Source organism: Aphelocoma coerulescens, chromosome 4 (genome assembly GCF_041296385.1).
Source record: "Aphelocoma coerulescens isolate FSJ_1873_10779 chromosome 4, UR_Acoe_1.0, whole genome shotgun sequence".
Lineage (NCBI taxonomy): Eukaryota > Metazoa > Chordata > Aves > Passeriformes > Corvidae > Aphelocoma > Aphelocoma coerulescens.
The window spans coordinates 73,334,045-73,361,528 of NC_091017.1; the positions used below are offsets into that span (position 1 = coordinate 73,334,045).

General features: G+C 46.1%; 1 protein-coding gene and 1 long non-coding RNA gene across 7 annotated transcripts in view; both read right to left on the reverse strand.

Moving 5' to 3' along the window:
- The window catches only part of FGFRL1 (fibroblast growth factor receptor like 1), a 171,166-nt gene extending 145,400 nt beyond the window's left edge, over positions 1-25,766 (reverse strand). Inside the window, exons 1-2 of one of the 6 annotated variants that reach the window (XM_069014672.1) lie at positions 25,744-25,766; positions 21,324-21,433 (exon numbers count right to left, since the gene is read on the reverse strand). In XM_069014672.1, coding sequence (XP_068870773.1) covers positions 21,324-21,384 — 61 coding nt within the window. In that variant the 5' untranslated portion in view covers positions 21,385-21,433; positions 25,744-25,766. Of the gene's footprint in view, positions 1-21,323; positions 21,434-21,811; positions 21,896-22,036; positions 22,060-22,158; positions 22,323-22,498; positions 22,988-25,743 lie in introns of those variants that run through there. The other 5 variants (XM_069014670.1, XM_069014677.1, XM_069014676.1 and 2 more) reach the window with 5 other exon arrangements.
- Positions 193-11,098, reverse strand: LOC138110043 (uncharacterized). Its single transcript, XR_011150774.1, has 4 exons — positions 10,925-11,098; positions 1,914-2,642; positions 1,018-1,096; positions 193-631 (listed from the first exon to the last, which is right to left on the reverse strand). It is a non-coding gene; the product is annotated as an uncharacterized lncRNA (long non-coding RNA).
- Positions 25,767-27,484: the final 1,718 nt, after the last annotated feature.

Here is a 27,484-nt window from a genome sequence, read left to right on the forward strand (position 1 = left end):
ACACAGCAACTGAAAATATCCCCAGCTGACAGGCTCCTCTGTGCTTCGATGACAGCAGCTTGGGATGGGCAGCCAGAAAGGGCTGAACACTACCCGAAACCTCCCTCCTCAGAGGCAGCAAACAAGAATTCCTGACCTCCCTGATATGAAAACCAAATACACTGAAAGCAAGAAAAAAGGAAACCACCAACATCACAGCTTCGTGTTTAATATCAATGGGAACACGCAGAACCTTTCTTCACTGCTTCAAACAAACGAGTGACTCATTCCCTTTGCAGCAGCAACCCTGAGAGCCACTGCCAGCCAAAGAAACAACGTGGAAAAAAGAAAAATCCATGTCAGTTAGGGGACTTCTCTGCCCCCAGAACCCACCAGTGAACAGTGCTTGACAAATGATACAGGGAAACTTTTGAAAAATTTCTCATTGTCCAGAATACCCCCTCTACAATTACCACTCTGAGCCAGTAAAAACCACTGCCAGGAGCGTGCCGACTTCCATGCTCTTAATCTTATCTGTGGAAGAGGATCCAGGGCATCAACTTCACTGATGTTTCCAGGAAGAGGAGCCCTAATCAAGCATTTCTGCCCATGAATAACAGACAAGGAATGTCTCCGCTTGGCCAGCAGTAGCCTGTGAAAAATTAAAAAAACATTGTAAAATCGGCTTTGGAAGCAGGGAGAGCAGAGGGGGTGATTGCTGTCTTATCTCCACCAGTACAGATGCTGGAAGGGCAAGGCTGACCCACAGACAGCTGTCGCTCTGAGACAGCCTTACCAAATCCACAACGGAACTGGTCTACACTGCTGGATGGCCATCACCCAAAATGGAGTTCTCTGCTAACCAATTTTTTTTTTTTTTTAATTAACAGAAACAGAGTTGTAATAATCACTGATTTTCTTAAAGCTTCAGCTGCTGTGCAATGCAGAAGTTGCAGCCAAAAAACACCCACGTTTTTCAGAGAACTCTGAACATGCACCAGAAATAGTCAATGGATCAGGTATGAATTTGAGACTAACCAGATCCAGATCGAGGACTGGCCCTTTAGCTCTGGAAGGCACCAAATAGGCCAGGTTGACCTTTTACTAGAGAATACCCCTGAAAAAGAAATGCAAATGTTAACAAGCCCTTTTTCTGCTCATTCCCAACCAAACTCCACGATCCCGCATGGTTAGCAGAGAGTACTGCATCTGCCAGGAGTAATTGCTAATGCTGCAGTGCCTGTTCCTAAGCGAGTGAAAGCACTTCCAAGTGCATTATGTGCATGCAGGTTTTGTCATGGCACTTCTTAAGGATCTGACAACACGCAGCAAAGGGTCAACAGTTCTCTCTGGAAGGCTGTGTTGATATCTGCTGCAAGATAATGCACCCTGAAGTCAAAGGAACTTACTTATTTTCTAGGCTCGTTATCAGTTGTTATTGTAAGTAAAGCAGTACTATGTCAAATGCCCCTTCGTTCTGACCTTCCCATGGGCAGGACCCACTAGGATCTCACGGAATGTGAAATAATCATTAATGCACTCTCTGGCAGTGCTAATAAATCATATAGCTCAACGTCTTTTAACAAAGCCATAAAACTCTAACAAAGACACACCAATAAACTGCACATTCGAGAACCATTCCACCCCCAGCCTCTTCCCTCACATTCCAAAAATGCAGAAAAGCAGCAGTGACGTTGGCTCCATCCTCTAATCCCCAAATCCCCCAATTACACCAAGGGAGGTGAAGATAACACAGATTTAAAAGACCTAAAAGGAAGCTTCTTTCAGAGGTAGAAGAAAGGTGCTATATCAACAATCCTGGGTAATGGATTCATTTACTATGACACCTCTCCCTGTGCAGACAGACAGGCAACACAATGTCTACAGACATTACGCCTCCCTTTCAAGCCCTTCAGAGAGGGCTTTGGTGGTACCTGGGCCTTCTGCAATGAGCTGAATTTCATGCCATAAGGAAAAGTTTTGCCTGTGTACGGAAATGGGCTGGCTCACATAGTAATCCTTCTAACTCTCACTGAAGCCTGAGGGTAAATTCACATATATTGGCTTTAAATTAGCCTTTCCTTTTCCACTTCGAAGAAGCCATTCCTGATTTACACCAGAACGTGCTCAAAACCAGATCCCATAAGGTCTTCTTCACCTCTAACTTCAGACACACAGAGCAGAGGCACCTGAGGGGTCCCTCATCTCTCTTTACAGAAGGAAAAGGTGCTTCTAGGGCATGATGCATCTCAATCCCACACAGGTAAAGAGTGGGATAAATAAATCCTGCTCTGCAGCATAGCAGGGGCTGGACGAGCTTCTCTCACTCCCACTGTCAAAGGGACCATTGGGACTCTCCACGGAGATTTTTTGTTGGTGGCTTTTTCCAACTGCTGCCAAGATTGGATGCTCTCTTTTGTGACAGTGGGACTCCAGGCAATCGTGTCCATCTTTTCCAGTTCACATGAAGCAGGAGCTGCTCTATCAGCCCTGTATCAGGCCATGGTGAAGGCCACCAAGTCCTCCGTGTGCGTCACCAGCCTTGTCAGCAAGGGCAGGATTTGCAGCACAAACTCAGAGAGGAAAGTTTTGCTTCCAGCTCCTGATCACCACCCACAACTCCTCCTCCTCCTGGATCCAGCTACAATCCCTCTGCTAGGACTCTAAAAAAAAAAAAGTTGTTTTCAGGGTCACTGTGAAATGATGTTGTTTTCAGCAAGCAGAACTGCCTGAACCTAATTTACTGTACATCCTGTCTGTGCTTCACAATGAAAACACCACACAAGGTTGCAGGTCAGACCTCTGAGCCCCTCCTGCCTGAGATGCTAATTCCTGCATGGTGATGAGAAAGCCCCAAGGGCTATTAATCCTTCCCACTCTGGGGTATAAATTGATCACCAGGAGGAAGAAAAACCACCTCTTCCCTTAAATGCATCTAATATTATACACATAGGAGCAAGGAGCCTGTGTGTGAAGCTTCCCAACTCAGCTACTTTGCTGACAGTGACCAAAACATATCATAGGAACGTCCTTGGATGTTTAACTGCGATGTGTCCTCAGGCACACCTGCCAGGGAGGAGTGGGGACTCTGGGTAAGAGTGGCTGAGGATGTTAAGTAGCTGTGGAGTGAAACAGAGCCTCTCCAGCTCTAAAAACTCAGTGGGGGGAAAAAAGCTCAGTGGGGACTTGCCTGTGATTTACCTGTAGGCTTTAAAGGCTGGCACTGCATGCAGATACATATGAGCAGTGACTATGGCAGCATCACCACTAGCTATCCCAGGAACTGAAATATGGCCAGGACTCAGCTCTCAGGCTCATCTAAATTGAGATGCCGAAATCCCATTACAGTCTGCAGAGAGATGGTCAATACTAGCTCAATGCCACACTTACCAACACCCCCATCAGCTTTGAGGGCATAAATTATTTTGATGCATAAATTATTTCATCTGAGCTGAACACTTCTCCCTTGGCTTCAGGCTGCAGAACAGCACTCCCATGTCTGGTGGGGTGAGCCCCATGGAGAGGACCAAGGGGTCCCCCGGAGCACCTTCTCCACTTGTACCCACCTTCTCACACCCCCCAGTGGTGTGGAGGCTCCCTGCACACCCACAGACTCAATGCACCAGCACAGCTGGATCGGAAAATATTCTACAGACCTGCAGACGCAACGGGATTAGCTCTACCTGAGCAGGAACACAGGGAGGGAGCCAAGCCCCTGGGGTCCTCTGGACTGTCCCAATGTTCCTTACAGGCAGAAGGCAGCATGAGAGGGGAGGCAGCGAGGGGAGCCCTGCGGGCAGGCAGGAGTTTTCAGAAACGCTTCTTCATTCTCCCTAAATCCTCTATCCAAACCTTTCCCTTTCGCTAAAAGTCTTTGCAAACACTAGCAAAACCTTTCCCGTTAATCTTTCTCCATCTCACTAAAACAACACAGACTGTCTGTCTCCAGGGAAGGCTGTCACAGGATATGGGGGAGGAATCTATCATTTGTAATGTACGGAAATATAACTTACATATATCAAAGGCATTTGCTGCAAAAAAAACAAATACACAGCAGAGATTGGGAGACCAAACCCTCATTGCCTTCAAGCTACTGTGCTCAGCAATTGTGTGAGCAACAGCCTGAGCAAACCCAATTAATTTGATTTGTAGATAGCACAGATTAGCAATTGTGTTCCAGTGGTAAATCCCACAAGGAGCCCTTCTTGCTTACATTTCTGTACAGCTCCTCATTTGTTACCCTAATATGTAAAGGCACCTATCTAAATCCCTTCCATTTTTATTTACTGCCAGGTATGCAGCCCTGGCTTCCAACAGCACCTTCCGATCTGTGGAGATCTCTGCGAATTTTAGTTCCAAAAACCCTCCAGTGCCCATGTCAGGAATATAAGCAAAACCCTTGACCCTGAGGCACTGAGTGTCTCAACTGAGCTGTTTACAGATGGTCTGGAAAACAACTGAACTGTCTGGAGGACACTCTTTCTGATGGGCTTCACTCTAGCCACCAGCCATGCCAGGGTTTCTGCACCCTCCAACACCTCTGTCTTGATCCAAATTTAACATTCAAAGGGTTGCAATTCAAATGTGAGACCCTTCGCATGCTAACAACCCAAAAGAGGGCCATCTAAGCAAAAAAAGACACCTTGCTCTGAAAACTGAAAAATGTTGCACGACCTACTGTTAGAGTGAAAATTGTTCTTTCGGCTTCATGAGCAGTTATCTCCCAAGTAAAAATGCCTGATGTAGAAGTATATAGTCAAAGTTGCATGAGATTCCAGTAATGTTTGTTTAAAGCCAGAGATGTCCCTTTAAAATGAGGTCTGTGACGCTGGGAAAAAAAACAAAGCAAAACAAAACAAAACAAACAAACCAGTGACGACAAAGGGGTAGGGAAAGCTTTTTTCCTAGTTTTTTAGTACTGTATCTACTAAAGAAACATGTTCAGCTGGTTAAAATAAGAAAAGCAAGATTCTACTGATATTGACTGGATTTCAATATTTCTAAAAACACGAGCAGTTCATAAATACACTGAAATATTCTGTCATCGCCAGTCAGAACATACCAGTTTTCTATAAATATAGACATCTGGCAGTGGTTTCTTCTACTGCTATAGATTTCTGGTGTGAAGAACACTATTTTGTAAGCAAATGCATGTTGGAAATTAATTTCATATGCGACAGGTTACATTAAAGAGTAAGCAAGATTTTCTGGGCAGAAGCGTGAAACAATAACAGTGTTCCCATACCGCTCCTGACCCTCTCTATGAGGTTGCCTGTACAATACTGTAGGCATAAAATATGTTCCTCCAAGCAGTGCTGTGAAGCTTAGTTATGCTGTGAAGCCCACAAATTGCATTGAAATTTGAAAAGGGGACTTAGTTTGGCGTTGTAATTCCAGCCATGGTGAAACACCACTGACAAAACAATGAATATTAAATATCAGTAGGTAACAGCCTGCTTGGTACAAACCACCTGAGGGGTGCCACAAGCAACAGCCAGATATGTCAAATCCAGTGCTATAGGGCTATGCCACGACTTTTAGTCTTTCCTTTTTTTTTTAATAGGATTTCCAGCCAGATCTATCTAATCTGGCCCACGGTACAACCATCCACAGAGTTGCATCACACAGAGGGCAAGGTATTAGGAAGAAATTCTTTCCTGTGAGGGAAGTGAAGCACTGGAACACGTTGCCCCACCTCTTAAAGTGTTCAAGGCCAAGTTGAGGGGGCAACCTAGTGGAAGGTGTCCCTGCCCATAGCAGGGGGTTTGAACAAGATGATTTTTAATGAGTCTTCCCACCCAAACCAGTCTATAACTCTACAAAACTGGGGACACACAGGGTCATTACAAAGAGATGAGCACGGGGGGAACACCTTACTTCACTAAGGGCTCACCTGGGCTAAACATGGACCCTAATCTCTGAATCTAAGGTTGACAGAAGACATCTCTGTGTAAGGGCATGGGCTGTGCTTCCTATCCACATCTGCTTTGCTTACGAAACTCCCTATTACAAAGTAATTAGCATCAGCAGATAGATCAATTTCTGACTGGAAAATTTTCCCTTCTGGTTAACATAAGCCAAGCATAAACACTCCCTCAGAGGTTAACAAAAGCCAGCAGCCCAAACAGGGACAACTCTGCAAGAAAAGGGGAGTGGGAGTCAGGGGGAAGTTGAAAAGACAATTAATCACAGGTTTTCATACACCTCAACACATTCCTGCCAGTGATCAGGCATTTAGAGTGACTCTGTATTGCTCCTCAGCCCCTCTAAACCCTGTTTGGGGGGAATATTTTCCAAGTGGAAACATCAAAACAACAGATTCCAGAGCCACCCTCAGTATCCAGCTCCCTTTGCCCACCTTTCCCACTCCCTTCAGTAAACACCAATAATTCCCCAGCTCCATCAGATCTTTTTGGTTTTGTTTTTTTTTTTTCCTTCCAAATCAACCTAAAAGCATTTTGGTACCAAAGATGAAGAGAAAAGCAGGGGGGATCCACTAAACCCAAAGTCTCCAGACAGCTCTCAGCGTCTGTCAAATGCTTGCTAAAAAGTCCAAATAAAGACAAACCCAAGAAGCCTTGCTTGATACCTTGTGTTATCTTTGCAGGCTGGCTGCTGCCTTATCAGCTCTGACAGAACCCGGCATTTAAGAAAAAATTCAGTAGTCTTAGGGTGGAAGTTAGTTCCTAAAAAAACACACAGCCGAATTGCTGGAAGTTGGTACAAGAGGAGAGGGTGAGTGGGTAAGAGACGGCCTGAAAGCCCCACTGTCGTCTTGCTGCTCCCTCTCAGGAAACACGCTGCCATGTGAGATTTTTAATTATTTGTTCATAATTCACTCCGCACGTTTCACACCCACTGCACAGTCCAAGAGCTACAGGGGTGAACAATGGCTTGAAAATGCTGCTTGCTCACATTAGGAATGAGAATGGAATGGAGTTAGGTTAGAGTCCAGGCAAAGCCACCAGCTCTTAGTACCAGGTTTTCAAGCTCATCAGAAATGGACGAAGGTCTTCTGATTGTGACTGATGCTGTCTTAAGTGCCACTGTCCTGATGGGGAAGGATAAAGATGTTCTGTCCCCATCTTCACTTATAACAAAGATGCTCTTTTTGGATGAAGTCTCCATGGAAGAATTTGGATGTTAAGGAGTGCCTCTTTCACGAAAAGCAAAAGTTCTGTTTGCTCTCACACGTACCTCACTGTGCACTTTGGCAGCCACCTCACACAGGAGTTGGACTTTCCCTTTGCAAAGGCGTGAAGGTCCTGCTCTTGAAAAAGTTATAAAATAGTTATAAAACACCTTTGCTTGGCATTAATTGATGGGTAGAACAAGTTAGCAAGAGAAGAGCTGTTTCAAGGCCAAGGGCTGCTTTTCAGAGTCTCATTTGTAATGTGACAGAGGGAACAGCTGCAGGAAGGCCATCAGCCTCTTGTCAACCCCAGAGGGAAGGGCAGACAGACAGACAGACATTCCCTGGGGAGCTGCCCTGGCATTATAAGCCACTCTGATAGAGGGTGAGTGGCTTTCTACCTCTGACCTGACCCTTTCTCCCCCAGAGAGTCCTCACAAATCTTCCTCAACAGCTATCAAAACCTGAAGTGACACAGCTGGGCCCCCAAAATGACCCTTTTTCTTTATTTTGTTTTCAAGTTTTGCCCTAGGTAACACTGCAGGGAAGGCAGAGCAACAAAGCAAAGGAAACTGCAAGTGTGGAAGGTCCTCAGCAAGTATTTCTTTGAATACTCGCAATCTCCAAGTGCTTGAAGTAAGTATGCACCTAAACACTTGGAAAAATGGTGTCTGGGAACAGAGACTTCTGTAGCTGCAAAAGTGCATTGAAATCCTTGGTTTTGGACCTCCCCTTGTGTGCCTCCAGTGTTGTGCTACATGGGTTTCAGTGGATCCAAACTGGGATGAATTCAAATAGATGTGTCATACACTATTTTTCGTGTTTTATTTGACTTTAATTACTTCTTAACAGTACTGCTGTTTGAAAAATCTTTCTCAATTGAGGGTGTTGGTTCTGCCTAGGGCTGCTTGGCCCTTTTCCACTGAAGTGCCCTTTCAACAACCACCACAAGCCTTTGCAAGGAAAATGGAATCTTTTGGAAGATCTCTTTTTCTGTAACTGTGTGAAAATCTGCCTCTCTCAACTCTCTTTCCTTCTCCCAGATTTTAGGCTGGTTGTTCTTTCCACCTCTCTAGAAGGAGGAAACTCATGGTGGGCTCCAGCAGGATGTAGAGCAACACTTGGGAGCAGTCAGTCCTTGTTGGTAGCAGAGATGAAGACACTTTGATGATGACGAGGATGATAATAATAGTAATAATGCTTGAATAACCTGTGTAATTTTTTCCTTTCATTCCAGGACTTTTGATGGTTTTTTCCATTAAAAAAAAGGCATGGTGTAATGCCTACCTCTCCCTGAAGTCAATGATGCCTTGTACCCAGCACAGAGGGGACAACTGGACTTGCAATTCATGCACATGAACCATGGTGGGTGTTCAGTGCAAGGTTCCAGCCTGTGCATGAACAAATGTTTGCATCTGTTTCACCTCGGGCACTGACACAAGGTTTGAGCACAGAATTACTGCCCTGGTGGGTCTGTACTGTAGCAGCAGCAAGAAATCCTTATCAGGGCAACATCTGCTTTGTACAGGGTGCAGCCAGCAAATATGGGATCTCACCTTTCTGAGGGGTACACAGGAAATAAAACTCAGCTGACCAATGGGTCTGGTTTTGGAGGGGCCCTTTGTCAGAGTAAAACAAAGTCTCTATGCAAAGAGCTGTTCGTAACTTGCATTTAACACTGTAGCTGTCTGCTGCTCATTCTGGGTTTGACAGCCCTTGCCACAATGACAGGGCTTTGGTACAATGAGGACTTCCAGGCACTAACCCCAATCTAAAAAAAAATAAAATAAAATAAAATCACACCAGCTATAATAACAACTTTGCCTTATGCTGTGTTCATCATACCAACCAAAACCGCTGCTCATTTGCTGACCTGCTCTCCAAGAGCAATATTAAGTATTTCAGATGTTGCAGTCCTCCCCAAGCTCTGCCTTAACATCTATCTTGTAAATACCCTCCAACACATGCCACAGACAGAAGGCCCTGACTCAGTTTTAACACTGGGCTAATTACAGCAGAAAACCTGTTGAATTACTTTAAAGCATTTTTCATCTCACTCAGACAAGAGTTACTGGGTTTGCAGTTTTGGGTTATTTTGCACTTTATAGTATCTGCCTTGCCCTTGCAGAGGTAAAAGGGAAAGTGCCTGTAAGTACACAAACAAAAAGACTCAAACCAAAATGTCATTAAAATTCATTCAGGGTTATTCCTCGCTGCTGTTATTTCAGTTAGTATCTGATAACTAAGTTGTTCCCTTTTATTCTTTTAAACATTTGCCTCGGTGAAAGTTTGATGCTGTTTTTCCTTCTGGAGAAAGAAACCCCAGAGATGTATTTTCAACCTCCCGGCTCAGTGTTTCCCAGATATTTTCAATCAGGGACTGTTGCTAAGATTCACATTTTCCCCAGATCACCACACACCCTCACACTCTCAGCTTAAAGCCATCACAGGTGCAGGGACGGACCCTGGAGTGGTACTTACTGCCCTGTTCCTGTTGTCCTTCTTGCAGTCCATGAGCCAGCAGGGGAACCTGTGCTTGTCCCCCTTGCACTGCCCAGGTATGAGAAGGTTTGGCAGATTTTAAAGCATATTTAAGGAAAAAAAAAAAAAAATCTTTTTATTTCAATAGGTATAATTACTGAGTACCAGGTTCTGATTTTCACATCTGTACTGGAGTTTAGTGCTCCAAGGCAGAGCAACCCCAGCAGCCTTTATATGGATACTGGTACATGTACCAGAATCTTCCCCTCTTTACAAAAAACTGGCTCAAGAAGCAAAAGCCACATTTTCCAGGGTGCTGGGTCATGTTTCAAAAGGTTAGACATGCGTCAATCATCCCTGGACAGAACTCCTGCACCACATCTCACAGGCCAACATAAACAGCCCCTTCCAAAAACCCCTAAAAGCGCTGTTGATGCAGCCCTGCAGCGTTACCTGTTTAGCCTGCTGGCTGTTACTCTCCCTGGAAAAATATTTTCACCCACAGGGAGTATTTTGCCCGAGTTGTTTTCTCTGCCTTATTTTTGCAACCTGCTGAAATGGTGTCAGTGGTCAGAAGTTCTGTAGAGACAAAGGCAAGCTTGAGGAGAAACTTCTGGGTGACATACCACATTCACCTTGACTCCAGGGTGGATACACACTGTGCCTGGACCGGAGGGAACACGTGGTCACCAGTAGCACTGGTTGCAGCCACCTTCGCTGCCAGCTGTGCTTCTCATGGAGCAGCTCCTTCCTTGCAACAAGCAATGCCATAGGAGGGCCAGCAAACGCTGACAGAATTAACTTGCCATATTCCGTCTCCCCAAAATGTTCCTTCTCCCTCAGAAGCCAAAGGCAGAGACAGAGAAAGGAAGATGTCACCCATTTCCCTATAAAGTACTCCAGATTTCAAGGGATCATTGAGACAAACAGAAAAATCTCCCAGTGCAAAAGGGTCAGCCATGCACTACCCCTAACTGAGCTGAACCAAGAGCCAAATATGATTTTTTTCAGTCTTCACATTCGCTGCCCCCAGGCTATGTTACGTTTTGCCCTATGGACCTTGATGCATTTCAGATTCCTAAAGAGTCATTTTATAAATGTTCCCATAAATATCCAGTCCTTCAAAGTACTGAGCCTTCCTGCCATAAGTGGGAATGGAAGAAAGGGCTCGCTGCCTGTGGAGACACTGCAATATTCCACAAGCTCAGCCCATGCTCCTCTAAGAATTTAAACCATCACATTTTTTTCCAGGTTGGCTTCCGGCCCAAGTTTCCTCCCAAAAACACCCCCAGCAAGGTCAGAAGAGCTTTCCCCCTGGCACAAGGGACTTACCAGGCTGGGAGCAAAGGAGGACAAGGACAAGCCAGTGATGGGGTCAAGTTCAGTTATCTTCAGCTGCCATGAAATCACACCTGAGAAGGATTTACTGCCAGGAGCTGAGCGGCTGCAGTCAGGCAAAGGAAGGGGGGTCCTATTTGTGCTTCTAATGACCCAACTTAGCAGGAAAGAAACCAAGTGCTTGACCTTTCTCAACATCACGTGAAGCAAATGCTCCATATGACATGGCTCCAGCATTATCTACCAGGCACAGGTGCATGACCGCAATTAGAAATGACCGGCATTTCACACATTACAGCACCTTTCAACCCAACTCAGCCCTTTCAAAACCACTCTGAGACTCAGTTACCATTTTCTTCCCACCCAGCCTCCCCAGCTTGAGCAGCACCAAACAATTCCCCGTGAAGTCTCACAGCTGCTATTTGGAAATTAAATTGGAACTCACGACACCTCCCTGCACACTGGTAGATCTTACACTTGGCATTTGGTTTATCCCAACACCATTCCTCACCCCCACCCCTAAACCAACTTCCACAGAGAACAATGCTGCCGGTTTGTGTCCACAACAGATTTATTCCCCCTTTCCAGTGGCTCACAATGCCCACACCTTCAAGGGGCAGTAGCTGCTTGAAGCAAAGGGTTCCTTCTGGTTTGTGGAAAGAAAAGGCTGCCCTCTGTAATCAGGGTATTGTTCTCCCTAAATGGAGCCAGACTCTGTAAACATGCTCCTCTGCACAGTGCTGGGAGGGCGAATGCCAGCGTGTGTACACACACATGCAGGGAATGTGTCTCGTTCCAAACAACAGAAAATTATGTTAATTCATTTCCTCTGCCTAAACAGTGCTAATAAGCTTCGGGAAAGGAGGAGGAAAAAGTAAACAGGAGTCCATTACAAAAAGGTAAGGGGGAGAGGTAACCAAGTAACTCCACCAAATGTCTCCTCTGGGGAAGGACATTCATGTTACAGCTCAGATGGGCTCCACACAGCCCTCCCTCTGTCCTGCTGGAGGTGGAAATGGAACAGCAACAATTTCTTTCTTTGCTTTCATAAGGTTTCAGCCCGTTTTACGAGTTCAATCTTGTGAAATGGGAAATAAGCTCCCACCAGTGCCCTGATCCACAGCAACTGCATCCCTGGGGGCTTTGCACTGCATGTGATGTGAGTGCTCCGGTGACCAAAGCCAACACGAATAGTCAGAGCCTATGCGTAATTTTCTAACAGGAAAATAATTTCACTAAGCAAACTGCCATGCTTTGACTCAAAACCCTGATTAGCACAGTTTGAAAACAGGGCAGCATACTGTTCTGGGAATTAACTTGCTTGACCCCTAGTCTGTAATGGCACTCAAATAATCTGTGAGTCAGAACAAGTTGAAAAACTCTTGGAAGACCACACTGAAAGAATTTACTGGATTTATTGGATTTTCTAGGATAAAAGAAAAATAAGCCTGGAACTCCACTTAGTCTGTGGCCTTCAGAAAGACGAGCTTTTTCTCCTGACAGTATCTAGAAGAGGAACACTGCCTACACTGAACAGCACTTTTTTATATTTATTCTTTTTAATGCACAGGAAACTTTCAATAAATAGTCATAATTATTATTAATATGCAGGTCTATTGCTATGATTACTTTCAAGCAGCACCTTGCAGTACCTTTCTTCTTTGGTATTGATGGTAAAGCAAGGGACAGATTCCCAACCCTGTGAATCTACAATCTTCCTCCCAACAGGAATCCTCTGGTCTACTCCCGTTTGAGCAAGCAGGAAATCAGCAAAAGCATTCTGCCTCAGGAATACAAGCAGGACTTTGCTCTGGTCTGGACAAAATACTGACCCATCCCTACCTTATGGCTTCTGCAGCTCCTGAGCAAAATGCTCTCACCAGCCTCTACTACTTTGTACCTCTTTGTATCCCAGAAACAACAGCTGTGTGCTCAGAGCAGTGGCAAACACCTTCAGAACACAAATCCAGCAATTAGCAATCAACTGTCCAAAGCCAGATCCCTGCATATGCAAATATCTCCCTAACAGGTTTATGATTCCTTGTCAATCAAACAAGGCAAAGTAAACACCTGTTTACCATCCTGGCCATGATTAAGTTGAAAGTTTCACTCTCAATAGCCCTTAATGAAATTAGCCCTGGCAACACTGCATTTCTGATTGGTTGGGAATAGCAGGAGGAGGAAAGATACTCATCAGCTCTGATCTGTTATTCTAGTTTTATATTAACTATTGCAGATCATGACGAACCCTCCCATGGCGTGGTGCCACCCTGCACAGAACTGAAACTCAGCCCGGTCTTACGACGCTCCAGTTTCTGCTCTCTGGTAGGATTATATATTTAAATCTTATTCACACCTACTCAGCCACAACTCACTGAACCTAAAGGGACTAACACTTTTGTAATCCAACCTTGAACATCAAAATATGAAATGACTTCTCAGAGCATGGAGCCTGATCTCCATATGCTGGAGGAGCTGTCAACTCCTCCCCAGTTTTTCCATTTCAAACTGCCCAAAAATACATTAAATGCTTCCCAGTATTACTCATCTGGATAAAGAGACACTGTTATTGCCACCAAAATGTTGTGTTAGTCTGCAGAAGAACAGGGAAGATTTAGATTCACCCAGAAGGTGAGCAAGGTGGCTCACAGCACCCTCCCTCTGAAGAGTATCCACACCCTGCAGGAGTTACAGCCACCAGTTTAACACTGACTTGGTCAATGACAAACAAGCATCCTTCCTTCCACAGAGTCTGGAGTATCCCTGGGGAGATATTCCACAGTGTTCAGAGGTTCATCCTGTTACTCATTAACCCTTCCATCCTTGACACATAGTTCATACACCTGTAGCTCATCTGGCACTTCCCATTGCTTAACCAGAAGTTACAGATCTGTGTTAACAGATCTGAGAACAACTATGGAGAAAAATAACTTCCTCTGTTACTCCAGCTCACACAAACCTATCAGAGAGGAAGGAGGAGGGAAAGAAACCTGTTCACAATGCTCGAGCATCTGCAGCAGCCTAACTCCAGTACTCTGGCTTGTGCAGCTTTGAGAGGCTGGTGAGTCTGAACAGCTTTCCCTTTTCCCTCCTTTGTGGTTGATTTGGCCTTGCCCCATTCACTTCTGTCTAAAAAAAAGGAGATTAAAATCCTTTAAATTACAAATTAAAATACAAAACAATAGTAAAATAGTAGCTAGCACAATGAAAGCACCCTTTTTACGTTACAAGGCTTTTACTCAGAGTCACATATTGGTCAAAAGCCAATCAAGTCTCACACCTGTACATGGGGGCACCTGGGAGGACACGGGAGAAGTGAGAACTACAGCACAGGCTTGGAAAAGCTGCATCCCAACATCCTCTTCAGAGTCATACACTGCCTGCTGGAGATCCTCTCCCAGGCACTAGCAAGCCTCAAGAGCAGGGGTACACTAACTAATCTGGACTGAATTTTCTCTTGGAGGATTGCTAACGCATTTCCCTCCACATTCCCCTCCAGCTTTTTCCCTCTCCAAGTATCCTGGGTAGAACTAATAAGCCCAAAGTTACCACAGAGCTGTTGTGCCACTGCACACTAGTACCTAACTCTTAAGGTCATCAGTTCAGGGGGTGTGTGGAGCAACCCCATCAAGGAGAATATGAATTTTAAAAAATGCCTACTGCACAAAGTAAGTCCACATTTCCCTATTTGTCTGCTGTTCCTGTGTTTTTATCTGAGAGGCACAAATACTGATGGCTCTTAAAATACCCACCCAAGTGGCACCTAGGGTATGACACCTCTTGCATTACTCACTTGATAGGATACCTATGATTATGTGAATCTCTCATGAAATAAATTTACCACATATGAGGAGAAATTCTTTTGTGTCCCATCTAGCTGGAAACCACTTGTAGAAAAGCTGAGCATAGAGGTGCAGCCATCCTGAGAAACATTAACCTGCTCCAAGGAGCCTCTGTTCCCAATTTACATTTTTCTTTTTTCTTTAGTGAAGCTCAAAGTTAAGTTCGAACACTTAATGGAAGAAGTAGCCTGGAGTTATTGGCTAAACTTCTTCATGAAAATTGGAGTGGTTGGGATGAAATAACAACGTCAGGTTCCTCACAGCACTGCAGGATGCTATGTTTCTGCTGTGATACAAAAGGGACACTGAGATATCAGAGCAACCAACCAAACTCCACACAGCCCAGGTCTATTTGACTGGGAAGGGGGAGGGAAAAAAATAAAAATCAGAGATGGGAATGGATTTGGCAACAAACAGCATACATTAACTTATTAAATAACATTCAGGCCAGTCTTCAGCCCCTCCAAACCCAGAACACTGCCTGCAGAACGGCTCTCTGTCTTTGGGGACAAACCTCTCTGTGGCAACCCAAAGTTTAAGCAGCGAATTTCCAAATTGTTTTCACCCCTGGCAGCGCACGCTCCACCCACCAGCCAGAGCTGGCAGTCAGTAGCAGCAAAATGTGCTTTTCTATAATAAAAAAGTGCGTCCAAGCTGTCCAGTCATGCAGGCAAGTGTCACACCTAGCCCACATCTCCTCTGCTCTCACACATAAGGTGGATATCACAGATAATCGGGGTAAGTCATCCCTCAGGGATGGATCCAAAGCCTATGGGAGTGAGTAGGAGTCACTGCACCAACACTCACAGGCTCTGAATCAGGTCCTAACCTGTTACAACTGGCATGGGCTGCATCTGCCTATCTCATACGACATCAGGACAGCACGATCAGATTAATCAAGCTTGCTTTTGGAAATACTTGTCTTTTACCATAGTACCACAGTTGCTATGAAAGAGCAGCAGAGTGAACAGACTTGCATCAGGCAGAGGTCTTTGCAATTTCTATATTCACACCAGCTCCACTCTCAAGAAGTCCCTTATATGATGAAAAACGTTTCCCCTTGTTGCAAAGGACTAGAACAGGTGAACACAGCTAAATAAGTATGGAGGCATTATTATTAGAGAACAAGATAAGAAATAGAAATCCAAATTAAATTTTCCAAACAAGATCAAATGCATTTTAGCTTGAGCAGCCCACCAGAAAACACAGGAAGAGGTCAGATGAAAGACAAATTACTTGAAACAAGACAAAATGAGCAGGTTAATGAAAGGAAAGTGGGAAAAGAGCATTTCCACCGACTCCTGTAATGCTGGGATACATTTGCACAGATCCTTTAGGCAGCATGGTTTTACAAGTCACTGCAGACGCAAGTAGGAGCTTCACGTCTTCGGAAAATCAGCTGCACCTATTCTAATCTCACTGAATAAATAAAGCTATGACTAAAGGTTGTTGGGGTTTTTTTTTAATTCAACCTAGGCAAAAGAAGACCTCTGCATTATTATTTTCCTATTTCAGTAGAAATTTTTCTCTCTTCAAGTAATTAATCCAAAAATGCATAGCCAGGCTCTACTGCACTCACACTATTCCATGACAAGTGTTCTGCACCCAGCGCTATATCAGCGATGCTCATGGTGATACAGACACTCAAAAAGGAATTATCAGAGGGGATATTGGAAAAGGTCAGCTCTATCAGCCAATTCATGCCAAATGACAAACTTCAGCTTTAGTTGATAAATTAGCACCAATGGTCCCAAATCTTGAAAAGAGGGTTCCTACTTGCTAGCAAGCGTTGCTTCTTTTTCGATTTTGAATGATATTCTTTTCCTGAAAATACCACTTTCCTTTAATATCTCAAGCACCACCTCATGGCATATGGAAGTATCTTCTGTGGCTAAGACTCAGGCTTTGGAGTCCAGCCTTTGCTGTGTGCAATTTCATCCCAGAAAAGACGTATTTTGATTTGCTGCTTGCGTCTTTTAAAGAATGTCAAAGAAACATATGGACTTGGAAAACAGAGTTATAAAAACTTAAAGGAAAATCTAGATGTATTTGAGCAATTTGCTGAGTTTTGTAATATTCCTAATTAAAAACAACTAAAATCAACCCTAATTTTCCAGTATGACGCACACTGAATTTTATGTTTAAACTCAGCCACAATTTAGAGCGGCCGACAGCCTCAGAAGAAGGGAGGAACCGGCGTTTAAAAAAATAACCAGGATTTTCTTAGATCGTCATGTTGACTCTAGGTACAAGTCATGCTGACAGATTATTCATCAGCAAGTTCCCCAAGAGCACGATCCAAAAAATGCCCCAAACTTTACCAGAAGATGAGCTGTGAGTTCCATAAAATCTGAATCGGGCTGTTAGATCAGAACATGCTTCTCTTTCACAAGCGAGAAATCACCTAATCATTATATCTGCTAACAACCACTCAACAAAAATAACGGCGTAAAACAGAAGCCAACAACCATCTCTCTCACATTACCATTATTTATCTTTTCTGTCCTTACTGAAGCACTCTTATAAACCCCAAAGTTCACTCTTATATACCCTAAAGTTACAGACTGGGAATTCTGTTCAACAGAACGAAGAACTCAACTTCCAAGAAATAAAAAACACCTCTAGCATCCTATTCCCTTTTCTTCAATATTAAGAGAAAACAAAATGGCACATAACATTATTTCTGCACAAAACCATTGAATTTTGAGGCAGCCCAATCAGCAAATTCCACGTAAAGCAGACACCAAGCAGGTTTGCAAGCCAAGGTTGCACAGAGAAGTGTCAGAACAGAAAGCAATTAAGGTCCCGTTCTTCCCCTCCCTACGCAACGCACCGAAAATGAAATCAACATCCAAACTAATTAGTTTCCAGCAGAATATCAGTTTACTTGCTAACAGGAGGGTGGTTACTGCTCTTACCAAAAACTTCTAAACATACCATACAAAATCTTGCTTAAGCCACAGGGCCAAGCCAGGCACATCCCAACGTTACCATATACGGTCACCAACACGAATATGATGGCAACTTGACAGATTTGGAACAAATATTTCATTGTCTGTCACTGAGATGACATAGGCAGGAAAATATCAGATTGTATTACCTGTGTCCAACCGGAGGTGTGGCGTGGCAGGAGCTACATTGCTGCAGGACATAGTCACTAAGGGTTAGTGACCCAAGATGGCATTAATCCTCACAGAGGAGAGCCAGGGCAGGACACTGAGAACTTTTATGCCCAGTATGGGGCTGCTTGGAGAGAACAGGAATGGAATAACGTAAGAGATGAGCTGCTGGACCTGCACTGTTACGCCAGGCTCAGAGCAGACATTATCCGTTGCGGCTGGGAACCGGGCTGAAGCGGCCGCCGCACGGCTTGGCTGTCAGCTGGAAGGCACAGTCCCTCTTAGAAAACCACAGCACACAGGTTTTGTTATCCAAGAGTGCATTTTGAGCACACAAGCGTTCTAGTCTTCAGCCGCAAGGGAAAGAAGGGGCTTGGATATCTACCAAAATAGCTCCTGAGGAAGACTTTTTTGGTACAGGCTCCCTCCAGGAGATCCTTAGCCTGGAATAAGATTGGCCACTGAGAGATTTATTCCAGACTAAATTTTTGGGAAGGGTTATTCCAGTGCACTTGCAGGTGTAGACAAGCCCTTTGTCAAAGTCTTTCAGTTTCAGCCCCAAAAGCATTGGTTCAAACACAACCAGAGTTATCTCACCCCTCATCCCTTCAAACACAGACAGTTCTACCACCTGGACCTCTAGAACCAGACCTGCTCTCTGCTTTGCCTGGATATTTCAACGGTATTGCCTCTTTCTTAAGAGTTTATCTTGGTTTGCTAAGATACTCCCTTTTTTACAGCGTCCTCTACATGGGTGATGAGATACATTGGTGGGACAGAGCCAGCAGGCACAGATCCGACCCCGGAAAAACGCCCCTTTTTGCTGGGAGGTGGGAAAAAAAAACCTGCCACATAAACCCAGTTGGTCACTCCTGCAGGACCCTTTGCCTTAAAAGGTGTCACCTAAATAAAGATGTAAAAATAATACAACGTAACGTTTAATGCAAGATTGCAGCTGAGCATTCAACTGTCAGGAAATATCAAAGCTCGAGCGCGTGGGCAACTTAACTCTGCCCCCTTGTGCAGATGCACCACGGCACAGCCCTTCCCCAAGCATGGGCACAGCATCAGTCAGCTCCAAATTAACATCCTAACTCCAGCATAACCTAGTTCTGCCTAAAATGAGTAGAAAAGGACCATCACTTTCCCAGAGAGCCTCCTCCGACACCTTCCTCACTTGATTGCCAGCCAGCAAGCACCTATTTAACTTCTGATGCCTCCAGTCAGGAGGTGCTGGCACACTTTGGGCCACACACATCTAATCTGCAATCAGGATACAGATATTAAATGCTGTTTGACCAAAACAAAGAGCCCTTCTTCCTCCAGAGAAGAGCCTCATGACCTCAGGCTGAGATTTGGCTGAAGGGCTGCCTATAAAACCTGAGCAACTGTAACAGGTAACGTTTACACATCTCCAGCAGCCAAAGCCCTTATATGAGGCGTTCAGAAAAACTCTGCAGGCACATTAAAGTCCCGGCACATTTTTCCAAGATTTTGAAATTATCCCAATGTAAACACTTAACAACTGGAGATATTTGTCAGCACAAAATAAAGTTTCAAAGTTCTGGAGAGTGTCTCATCTCTGCTCGCAAGTTTGACCCTCCATCTATCTCCTTCACTATTGAAAATGCTTTCAACCTTAAGGAGGTCTAAAGCAGGATTTAAACATCAGAATTTTGTCTATGTTTTCACAGCAATGACTTCTTCTTCACTTCCCCTCTTTTAAATCAGCACATGAATGAATGACATTTTTCATGGGTTTGGCCCTGGCTTTTAACCTCTCTTTCTAGATAATTTTAAATAACTAGAATCCTCTCTCCACACGCTTACAGGATGGGTTTTTCCACCCAGCTCTAAAAAGTGTTCAAATAACCCAATTGCCAATATGATCCTATCAAAGTTATATTAAAAAGACCTTTCCATAGGAAAAATAATGATGTCCTGAAATTACCACTGTTAATTTTCTGTCACTTCTTCACACAACAACAGCCAACAGCACTTCACTTTCCAGGGGCGATAAGTGTACAAGCAAGACAATTGCAAACCAAATTTAAACAGGGTCAGCCAGTAAAGCAGCCGATATTCAGCTCACATCAGAGACAAGAATCTTTTTGTCTTCTCCTGCCCACTTCAGATCTTTTCCGGAACTCCACCAACTTCTCAGGTCCATTGCAATAATATACATCCATGAAGTCATCTTAATTCATACACTGCTGCCCATCGCCCACAACTTAAACTGAGTCTCCATTGTAAGCCTCGCCTGGAATTCAGACTTGCAGGAATTACAGCCTATATACTGTTTTCTTTTTCATTCAGCTTCCAGCCAAATCATTTTATAGTGCTTTTGCCTCCATAAAATATTTTCTTGAGAGCCAATGCCAAGAAGAAAAAAAAAGCAGTGCGCTAACCCAAACTTGGGTTTTCAGAGTAGTGCTCCCCCTCTCCTTTCCCACCCTCACCACCCCCCCCCCCCCCGCCCCAAGATTTATTTTTGGCAAGTTACAGCCCAAGTGAAGGGCAAGCTTAAACCTTTTAATTCGCACATCCATCATGCTGGATGATTTAAAGGTCTTACAACAATTCATGAAACTCTGAGACTGTTGGAAAATGCAGCTGGAGCAACCAGCATCCTAAAGTCATACCCCCATATTCCTGGAACAATGCAGCCCCTACGTTGTGACCAGAGGCAGAGGAGCTGAAAGCCTGGATTCCCATTCAGGCTTTCCAAGGACAGCACCCACCAAGGTACAACACCAGGCAAAAGTGCAGGAAGAGCCACCGCTCCTTGCACTCTGATCCCAGAGCTTTGCTAAAAGCATCTTCCCATAAAGAAACTTCTTTTTTCCTACCCCCATCATTCCCAGGTCAATGTATTTCCATTTGCCTCTGGAAGGGTAACCTGTTTATTGAAATCTGATCAACTGCCGGAGCCTCAGTGCTAAAATACGCTCTCGCTGTTGGGAACTGTCATTTGTCTGTCACCGGGGAAGTTAATGGATGTGTTTGTTTAGTTTGTAAGCGGGAATACATGGGGCAGAGGCTGGAGGGATTACAGGAGGGGAGAGGTATTTCTGATCCACAGAGGAATGCAGTTGCTTTCCTTTAAAATTGTCTGTGTATTTTCACACAGGCACAAGAAAACCCCCTGGAAGTTCACCTGTGCCTAACAGACCTCAGCAAAGCTGGAGTGACCGTGCTCCATCCCAAACGATGGCCCCGAACCGTGCAGGTAAGAAGGCACCACACATGGGCACGAGCCTGCATCTCTGTGCAGATAAAAAACATGCAGGGGACAAGTCCCTGCCAACAGCAACTCCTGGGGCGGGGGGGGGTCCCTCCAGGGGCACCACGGGTGTTTGCGGAGCACAAGCCCCCGGAGCAGAGGGAAGGGTGAGAGTCACAGAGTGTTCGCACCAAGTACGCTCCCCTTACCTCTTGCCGAGTCCGAAAATGCAATTATCCCTGCAAAAAGGAGCGCCAGCTGCAATTCCATTTTGAAAACCAGATCCCACCGCACTGCACAGGCTAGTGTCCTCTCAGACCTGGAGGCAGGAAAAAGGAGAGCAAAATAGTTACTGAGGTGAAAAAACCCTGAACAGCCCTCAACTTTGCAGAGTTTTAAATCCTATTGCAAAGACTGACAAGAAGAAACAGCAAATGAAAGAGCAATGTACTTGTAATTCATTCCTTGGTGCTCAGTGAGTAAAACTTTGCCCTCCTCTCTGCTTTAGCCTGATATAAATCAAGAACCCACTGAGGCCAGTAAGCTCCTCTAAGTTTACAGTTAATGCATAATTCTTTGGTATCCTGTACAGAATCAGTCTGGAAGGCAAACAAAACGCTAGCAAGTGGCCATAAAACAAGATTTCAGGTTAACAATTTGCGGAGGAACTTGGTGGAAGGGGGAGGAGGAATGTTACCTCTCCCATCAGCAGCCCAGAAAACTTTGTGTTGCTGCTCCAGTGCCCCTCAGCCAAGCTCCGTTCTGGGTACGCGCCTTCCTCCACTCCGAGACTTCTCTGCACAGCGCTGATTCCTCCTTTCCTCTTCTTCCCCCCCCCCCTCGACGCTCCCCCCACCCAACAGCCTCACTTGTTTCCGTGGGCTTCAGAGGTGCGTCCCAAAGCACAACCGCACTTAATTACCCAGATTCTTGAAGATGCCTTCGCTGTGATACGCACACCCGGGGAAGATCAGGTTTACATTTAATTACACCCTGTTCTCCTCCTAAAACTCTCACTCTCTAAACACTGTCTGGATTCCTCACCCTTGTAAACTCCCCGGTTTAAACACCCCGTGCCCCCAGGACACACAACAACCCGCGTACAGCATCCAACAGAGCAAACACGGCCGCTCCGCCGTTCGCTCCGCCGTTCGCTCCGCGGCGGGCAGCGGGAGCGGGGGGCGGCGGGGCTCCCCCGGGGCGCGGCGCGGCGGTAACGGGATATTCGCCGCCGGGAATCGGGGTCGCGGAAGGGAGGGACACCCGGCGCGATGCCACCTGGTGCTGCCCCGCGCCTCGGGGCTGCGCTGGCGGCTCCCAGCTGTGCGCTCCCCGGCCCCGGCGGGGTGTCCCGGCCCGGGGTGACGCCGCGGGGGACACTTACCTTGGCTGCTGCCGGGCTCTAACACCGCGCGCTGGAGCCCATCCCCGCCGCTCGCCGCCTCATGCCCTCCGCGGCCACGGCGCCCGGCGGGCGCTCCGCCGCCGGCCTCTACCTCATCCCCCCCCTCCCCGGGGTGGCGGGGGCTGCCTGGGGGTGCCCTCCCCACGGAGCGGCTCTGCCCCTTCACCGGCTTTTTAACAATCCCCCCTCTTCGCTCCCGCGGGAGATTTTTTTCCACTCGAGAGTCACGGGCGAGGAGGTCAGGGAAAGGGGGAAACCTTGTAAATTATTTTTTTCCTGCTTTCCGGGCCGGGCTGAGCGTGTGTGTGCGGGGAGGGACAGCGGGGACCTGCCAGAGCCTCCGGGGCTCCGCGCCGCGGGATGCCCGGTGATGCCGTCCGGCGGCTCGCCCAGCCGGAATCCCGTTTAAGGAGCGAGGGGAGGAGGGGAAAGGGGCTGGGGAAGGGGAGGGGAGGTGGGGGAGAGCCGGGGAGAGAGAAACCAGCGATAAAGCAACTTTCCCTGCAGGGCTTTGTGGCGGTGGGGGCCGAGCCGCCGCGAAGGGCGGCGCGGGGCCGCCCCGCTCCAAACTTCGCACCAATCCCCGGGAGCCCCCGGCAGCCCCCGCCCTCCGCCGGCCCCGCTCCCCTTAACCCTTTGCGGGCGCAGCGGCGGCCGCGGAGCGCTCGGTGCGCCGGGCGCGCGTCCCGCAGCTCCCGCCGCGCTCCGGCCCCGCTGCAGCCGCCGCTCCCGAGCCCGGCACCCCCGGCGCCGCGCTGCCGACCTCGCCGTGCCCGAGAGCGTTCTCCTCCCCGCGCCCCCGTAAGCCCAGCGGCGGTGGAGACCTCCGACCTCGCAGCCCCCCCGCACCCCACAACCCGTCCCGGCCAAAGCACCCCTCTCCCCACGCCAGGAGAGAGCCCCGGCCGTGGGAACCCACCGCGCAGGCAGCGGGGCAGAGATGGGGGGCGGCTGCCCCGTTTTGATCTGTCGGCTTGGATGCAAATGATGCCAGAAAGAAGCTGGCCTGAACTAAACTAAACCAAGTGGAAAATAAACCGTGGAGATGTCAGTTCCTTATATTAACTGCCACAATTATTTATTATTTACTTTCAAACATGACTCGGCTGATGCATTCGCTCTTACAGCAAATTACTCTTTACTCAGGATCAAAACCAACCTGGCAGAATTCACCAAATAGACTAAACAAACGACAAGAAAAAATACTGCCTCAATAGCTAAACTTTTTGTATCTCAAAAGAAACATCATTGCTGTTGATGTTACAGTTTCTTAGATCTCTTACTTGATATGCTCCAGCATGAAGACCTCCTTGAAAACAAAGTTGTCTCATTACTAGTTCAATGTGATAGGCACCAGGAGAACTCCTAAACCCAAGCCAAGAAGTAATTTGAACATCCATCTTATCTATTTTGTTAGGATTATGAAATCACACCCTCTATTATTATTGTTATTACTAAATATTTTTACTCAGTGATTCCTGACGACATTAAATATTGATACACAAAATCAATGTGAAAAACATCCAAGACTAAACATATAAACCCCTTGAGCCAGAAACAAACAAAGTAGCTGACAATACTGTTTTTATATCTTACATATTTATATCATCATTTTTATCATTAAAGTTAATTCAGCTGAGAAATCCCAGATGGACTCCTCCTCCTATCAGGCAATAACTTCAGCCTCATTGATTTCAAAGACAGTGTTGACTGAAGGAAACCTTCAGGACTTACCCTATATGGTCATGTTCATGCCATGCCTTCTGATAAAATAACTCTAACTTGCACCAGAATAAGAACACAACTTCACGCTACATCTCGGGATGATGTGTAAAACACCTCTTTGTAACATTTTCCAGTCATTTCACCCCAATGGAGTCAAGGTCTTTGTCCCAAGGACATTGTCCCAAAGGTGATCCAGCCCTAAAACTATCTACGCAACCTCTGTTTGCGTGCCGACTGAAGTCCAAAGCAGCCCCAGTTCTGGTGCAGATGTGGGACACTGGTTCACGGGCAGGTTTCCTACCAGGTTAGGGGGACCTGACTGAGCTCCTACTCCTTGTCTTATTTTCCGAGTCATGCACTGAGATTGAGGTTTAAATCCCAGATATACCATGACTGTCTTGTCTCAGACTGTCTAGACTTGGATGAGCTCTCTCTGGGCCTCAATCAGCTCTGAAAGACAAGACCTTCTTCCAACCCAGGCTGTGCCCAAGCCCAGCACCAAGCACGCAGCTCAGGTTGGACACAGAGGACAAAAATCCCGTGATGGATCCACTCCTTCCATCCTCACTTCCTTATTGAAAATCACGTGTGCCTTTGGAGGCTCCAACATCTTTCAGACTGAGCGTTTCTCCTCCCAGTACAACTATAAAGCAGCAAAATCTCTCCTGCAGCCTTTCACCAGTGTGAAGTTCTGGGAGATGGAGGATTACAGAGGTGATATACAAGAAGTTAAAAATTATTCAGGTGCCTCAACACCTTCAGATGCCCTTTAAGCCCCTTCCTTAGGCATCCAGAAAGATTTTTAAGAATCTGATTCCAAGTGATGTTGCAAAGGGATTACATGGGGCAGGGAATGGAGCCCACAACTTCCACCCCAGGCAAAAGTAACCCGAAAATTAACCTTTCTGACTTCAAAATGTCAGCACTATTTTTTTTTTTTTCAGGGGCTTGTGAGTGCCTGAAAGAAAGTCTGAAACCCTGCTGTAGACTTCATCCATCTCAATCCCAATACCATAATAGAGAAATAAATGTAAAATATTGATACAAGAAAAATAATTAATATTCCTGAAACAGCTCCTAGTTTATCAGAAACAAAATTTCATGTTGTTTTCTCAACACTTCTACCTAAAAAAGGAAACGTGCAGAGCTGTGTTTTTTTTTTTTCTGGGCTGGCTGTAATTTGCAGGATGATTGAGTAGTCTGAAAGTCAGCAGCTCCAGTTTGCTCCTGCACCCCACGGTCCTGAGACAAGGCTGTGGGAAAACAGCTTTCTGGTGCGGACAAACAAAAACGAATGCTAAGCAACAAAATTCATGTCTCCACATGGCCTGAGAAGCAGCCTAACAGTCCATTTGTATCCAGTTGTCCCCAAAGCCCTGTGTCCGGACCGTGGCTTTTCAAATTTTGCATAGCTGTGATGGTCTAGTGAACATCCATCCCCAGGACGACTATCTTTATGTCTCCAAAACCACAAACTGGACTTTTTCCAGCTTTTTTACCTCTTTTCTCACAGGAGCTGCCCACCTCCACTATCACAGAACTCCATTTCCCCCCATTTCCTCCCTCCAATCTTGATTGCTTTGCCTTTTCTTTTCCCTTGCAGATGACCTGGGAGACGCAGCACCTCCGGACTGTAATTCCCGACCTGTTCCCGTGATTTTTTTTTTTTTTTTTTTTTTTTTTTTCCAACTGCAGGTGGCAGCCACGCTGCCGGATTCCCTGTGACGCTCAGTGGGGCTGCGGTTATCCAAGCGACTTGGGCTGGCAGCAGCGCCTCGCCCGAGGAGCACGAGGCCCCGTGGCACGGGTCCACGGCGACATGCCACCGGGGCGGAGGGTGTGCCAGGCTGGGCGGCTCCGCGCAGCTGACGGAGCACGTGAAGGTGATGGAAGGGCATGACCAAGATTAGCGCATTCCCTCTGATGCCATGAAGATTTTTGCCCTTTCCTTTATACCCCTGTTATACCTTTTTACAACTTCTGTATTCCTAGTGCTTTTTTGCCTACATTCTTGGAATTGTTTGTTAAGCTAAGAGACAAAACATTTTAGAAGCTTCGTAGCCAGAGATCAGTGTGCCCCAGACCCCAAGGTCCTCTCCAGAACACATTCTGTAAACCAAGATAGAACCATCCAGGGGAGAGTTCCTTGGGGAAGGGGGCTCACTTGAGCCTCTTATTGGGTAATCTATGATAGATATGCTAATTAGTAAAACCTATAATGCTATACCCAATGTTGGGGGGGAGAGAGAGGTGTGGAGACAGAAGAAGAAGACAGAGATAGACTCGGCGGGGTGCATCTCGATGCATATGACCTGGACGTGTACACCTAAGGATCCTTAAAATAAATACCAAGGTAAAATCCCTTTTCCCCTTCTAACCGTGTGTGACTCCTGATTTTAAGACCAGGAAAAGGCATCACCTCCACCTGCCACCCCGTCCATGCAGCCCTCCTCTGGTTACTCCAGCGGGAGCCGCCACGTGGGGTCAACCTGAGCATCCCTCCCGGATGCCTGGAAAAGGGGGTTGCTCTGGATGCAGGGAAGGGTAAGTAACGTGGTTGATGGGGCAGAGGGCAGGTTTCCCTGGGTGGATCGGTTCTGATGAAGCATTTGGTGTGTGACAGGGCAGCACAGAAGATGTCACAGCTGGGAAGACAAGGAGCACAAAATGCACTTTTTCATTTGTGCAACACCAGAGTCACTGGGCTGCTCCGTTTGTGTCTATAGTTAAGGCTGAAATGGTGTCTTTCAGAGAAAGCAGTGTTTTATGAGAGCAGAATCACTATCTTCCCTATATGTGGTAGCTGAGACCTGGCTATGACCTAGGTAATATTCAGAGGGGATGAATGGGCAGATGGAAAGATCAAACAGGGTGATACAGTACTGAAATCTATATTTTTCTCTTAATAAAAGATGTCACATCTTCTCTCATGGTAAATATCCATTTACTCCCTTAGTAATATACATTCTCTCATGTAAATATACATTTACTCCCTTAGATTAGCTTTGCTCTAAGTGGTGTTGCAAAGAAACAAATGGTTCATCATATGTATACAGTTCACTTTTATACATGAAGCATGAATTCCAATGTCTGACAGAGAAGAAAAGGATAGTAACAGGGTTAGATGTCCTATCATGCAAGCCTTGGGTCTTGTTCAGGATGCTGGGGAGTCACATTTCCCCATGGCCATTGTACCAGTGCTTTCTTGGCTTTTCACAGGCACAAAAGATCCCTCTGCTA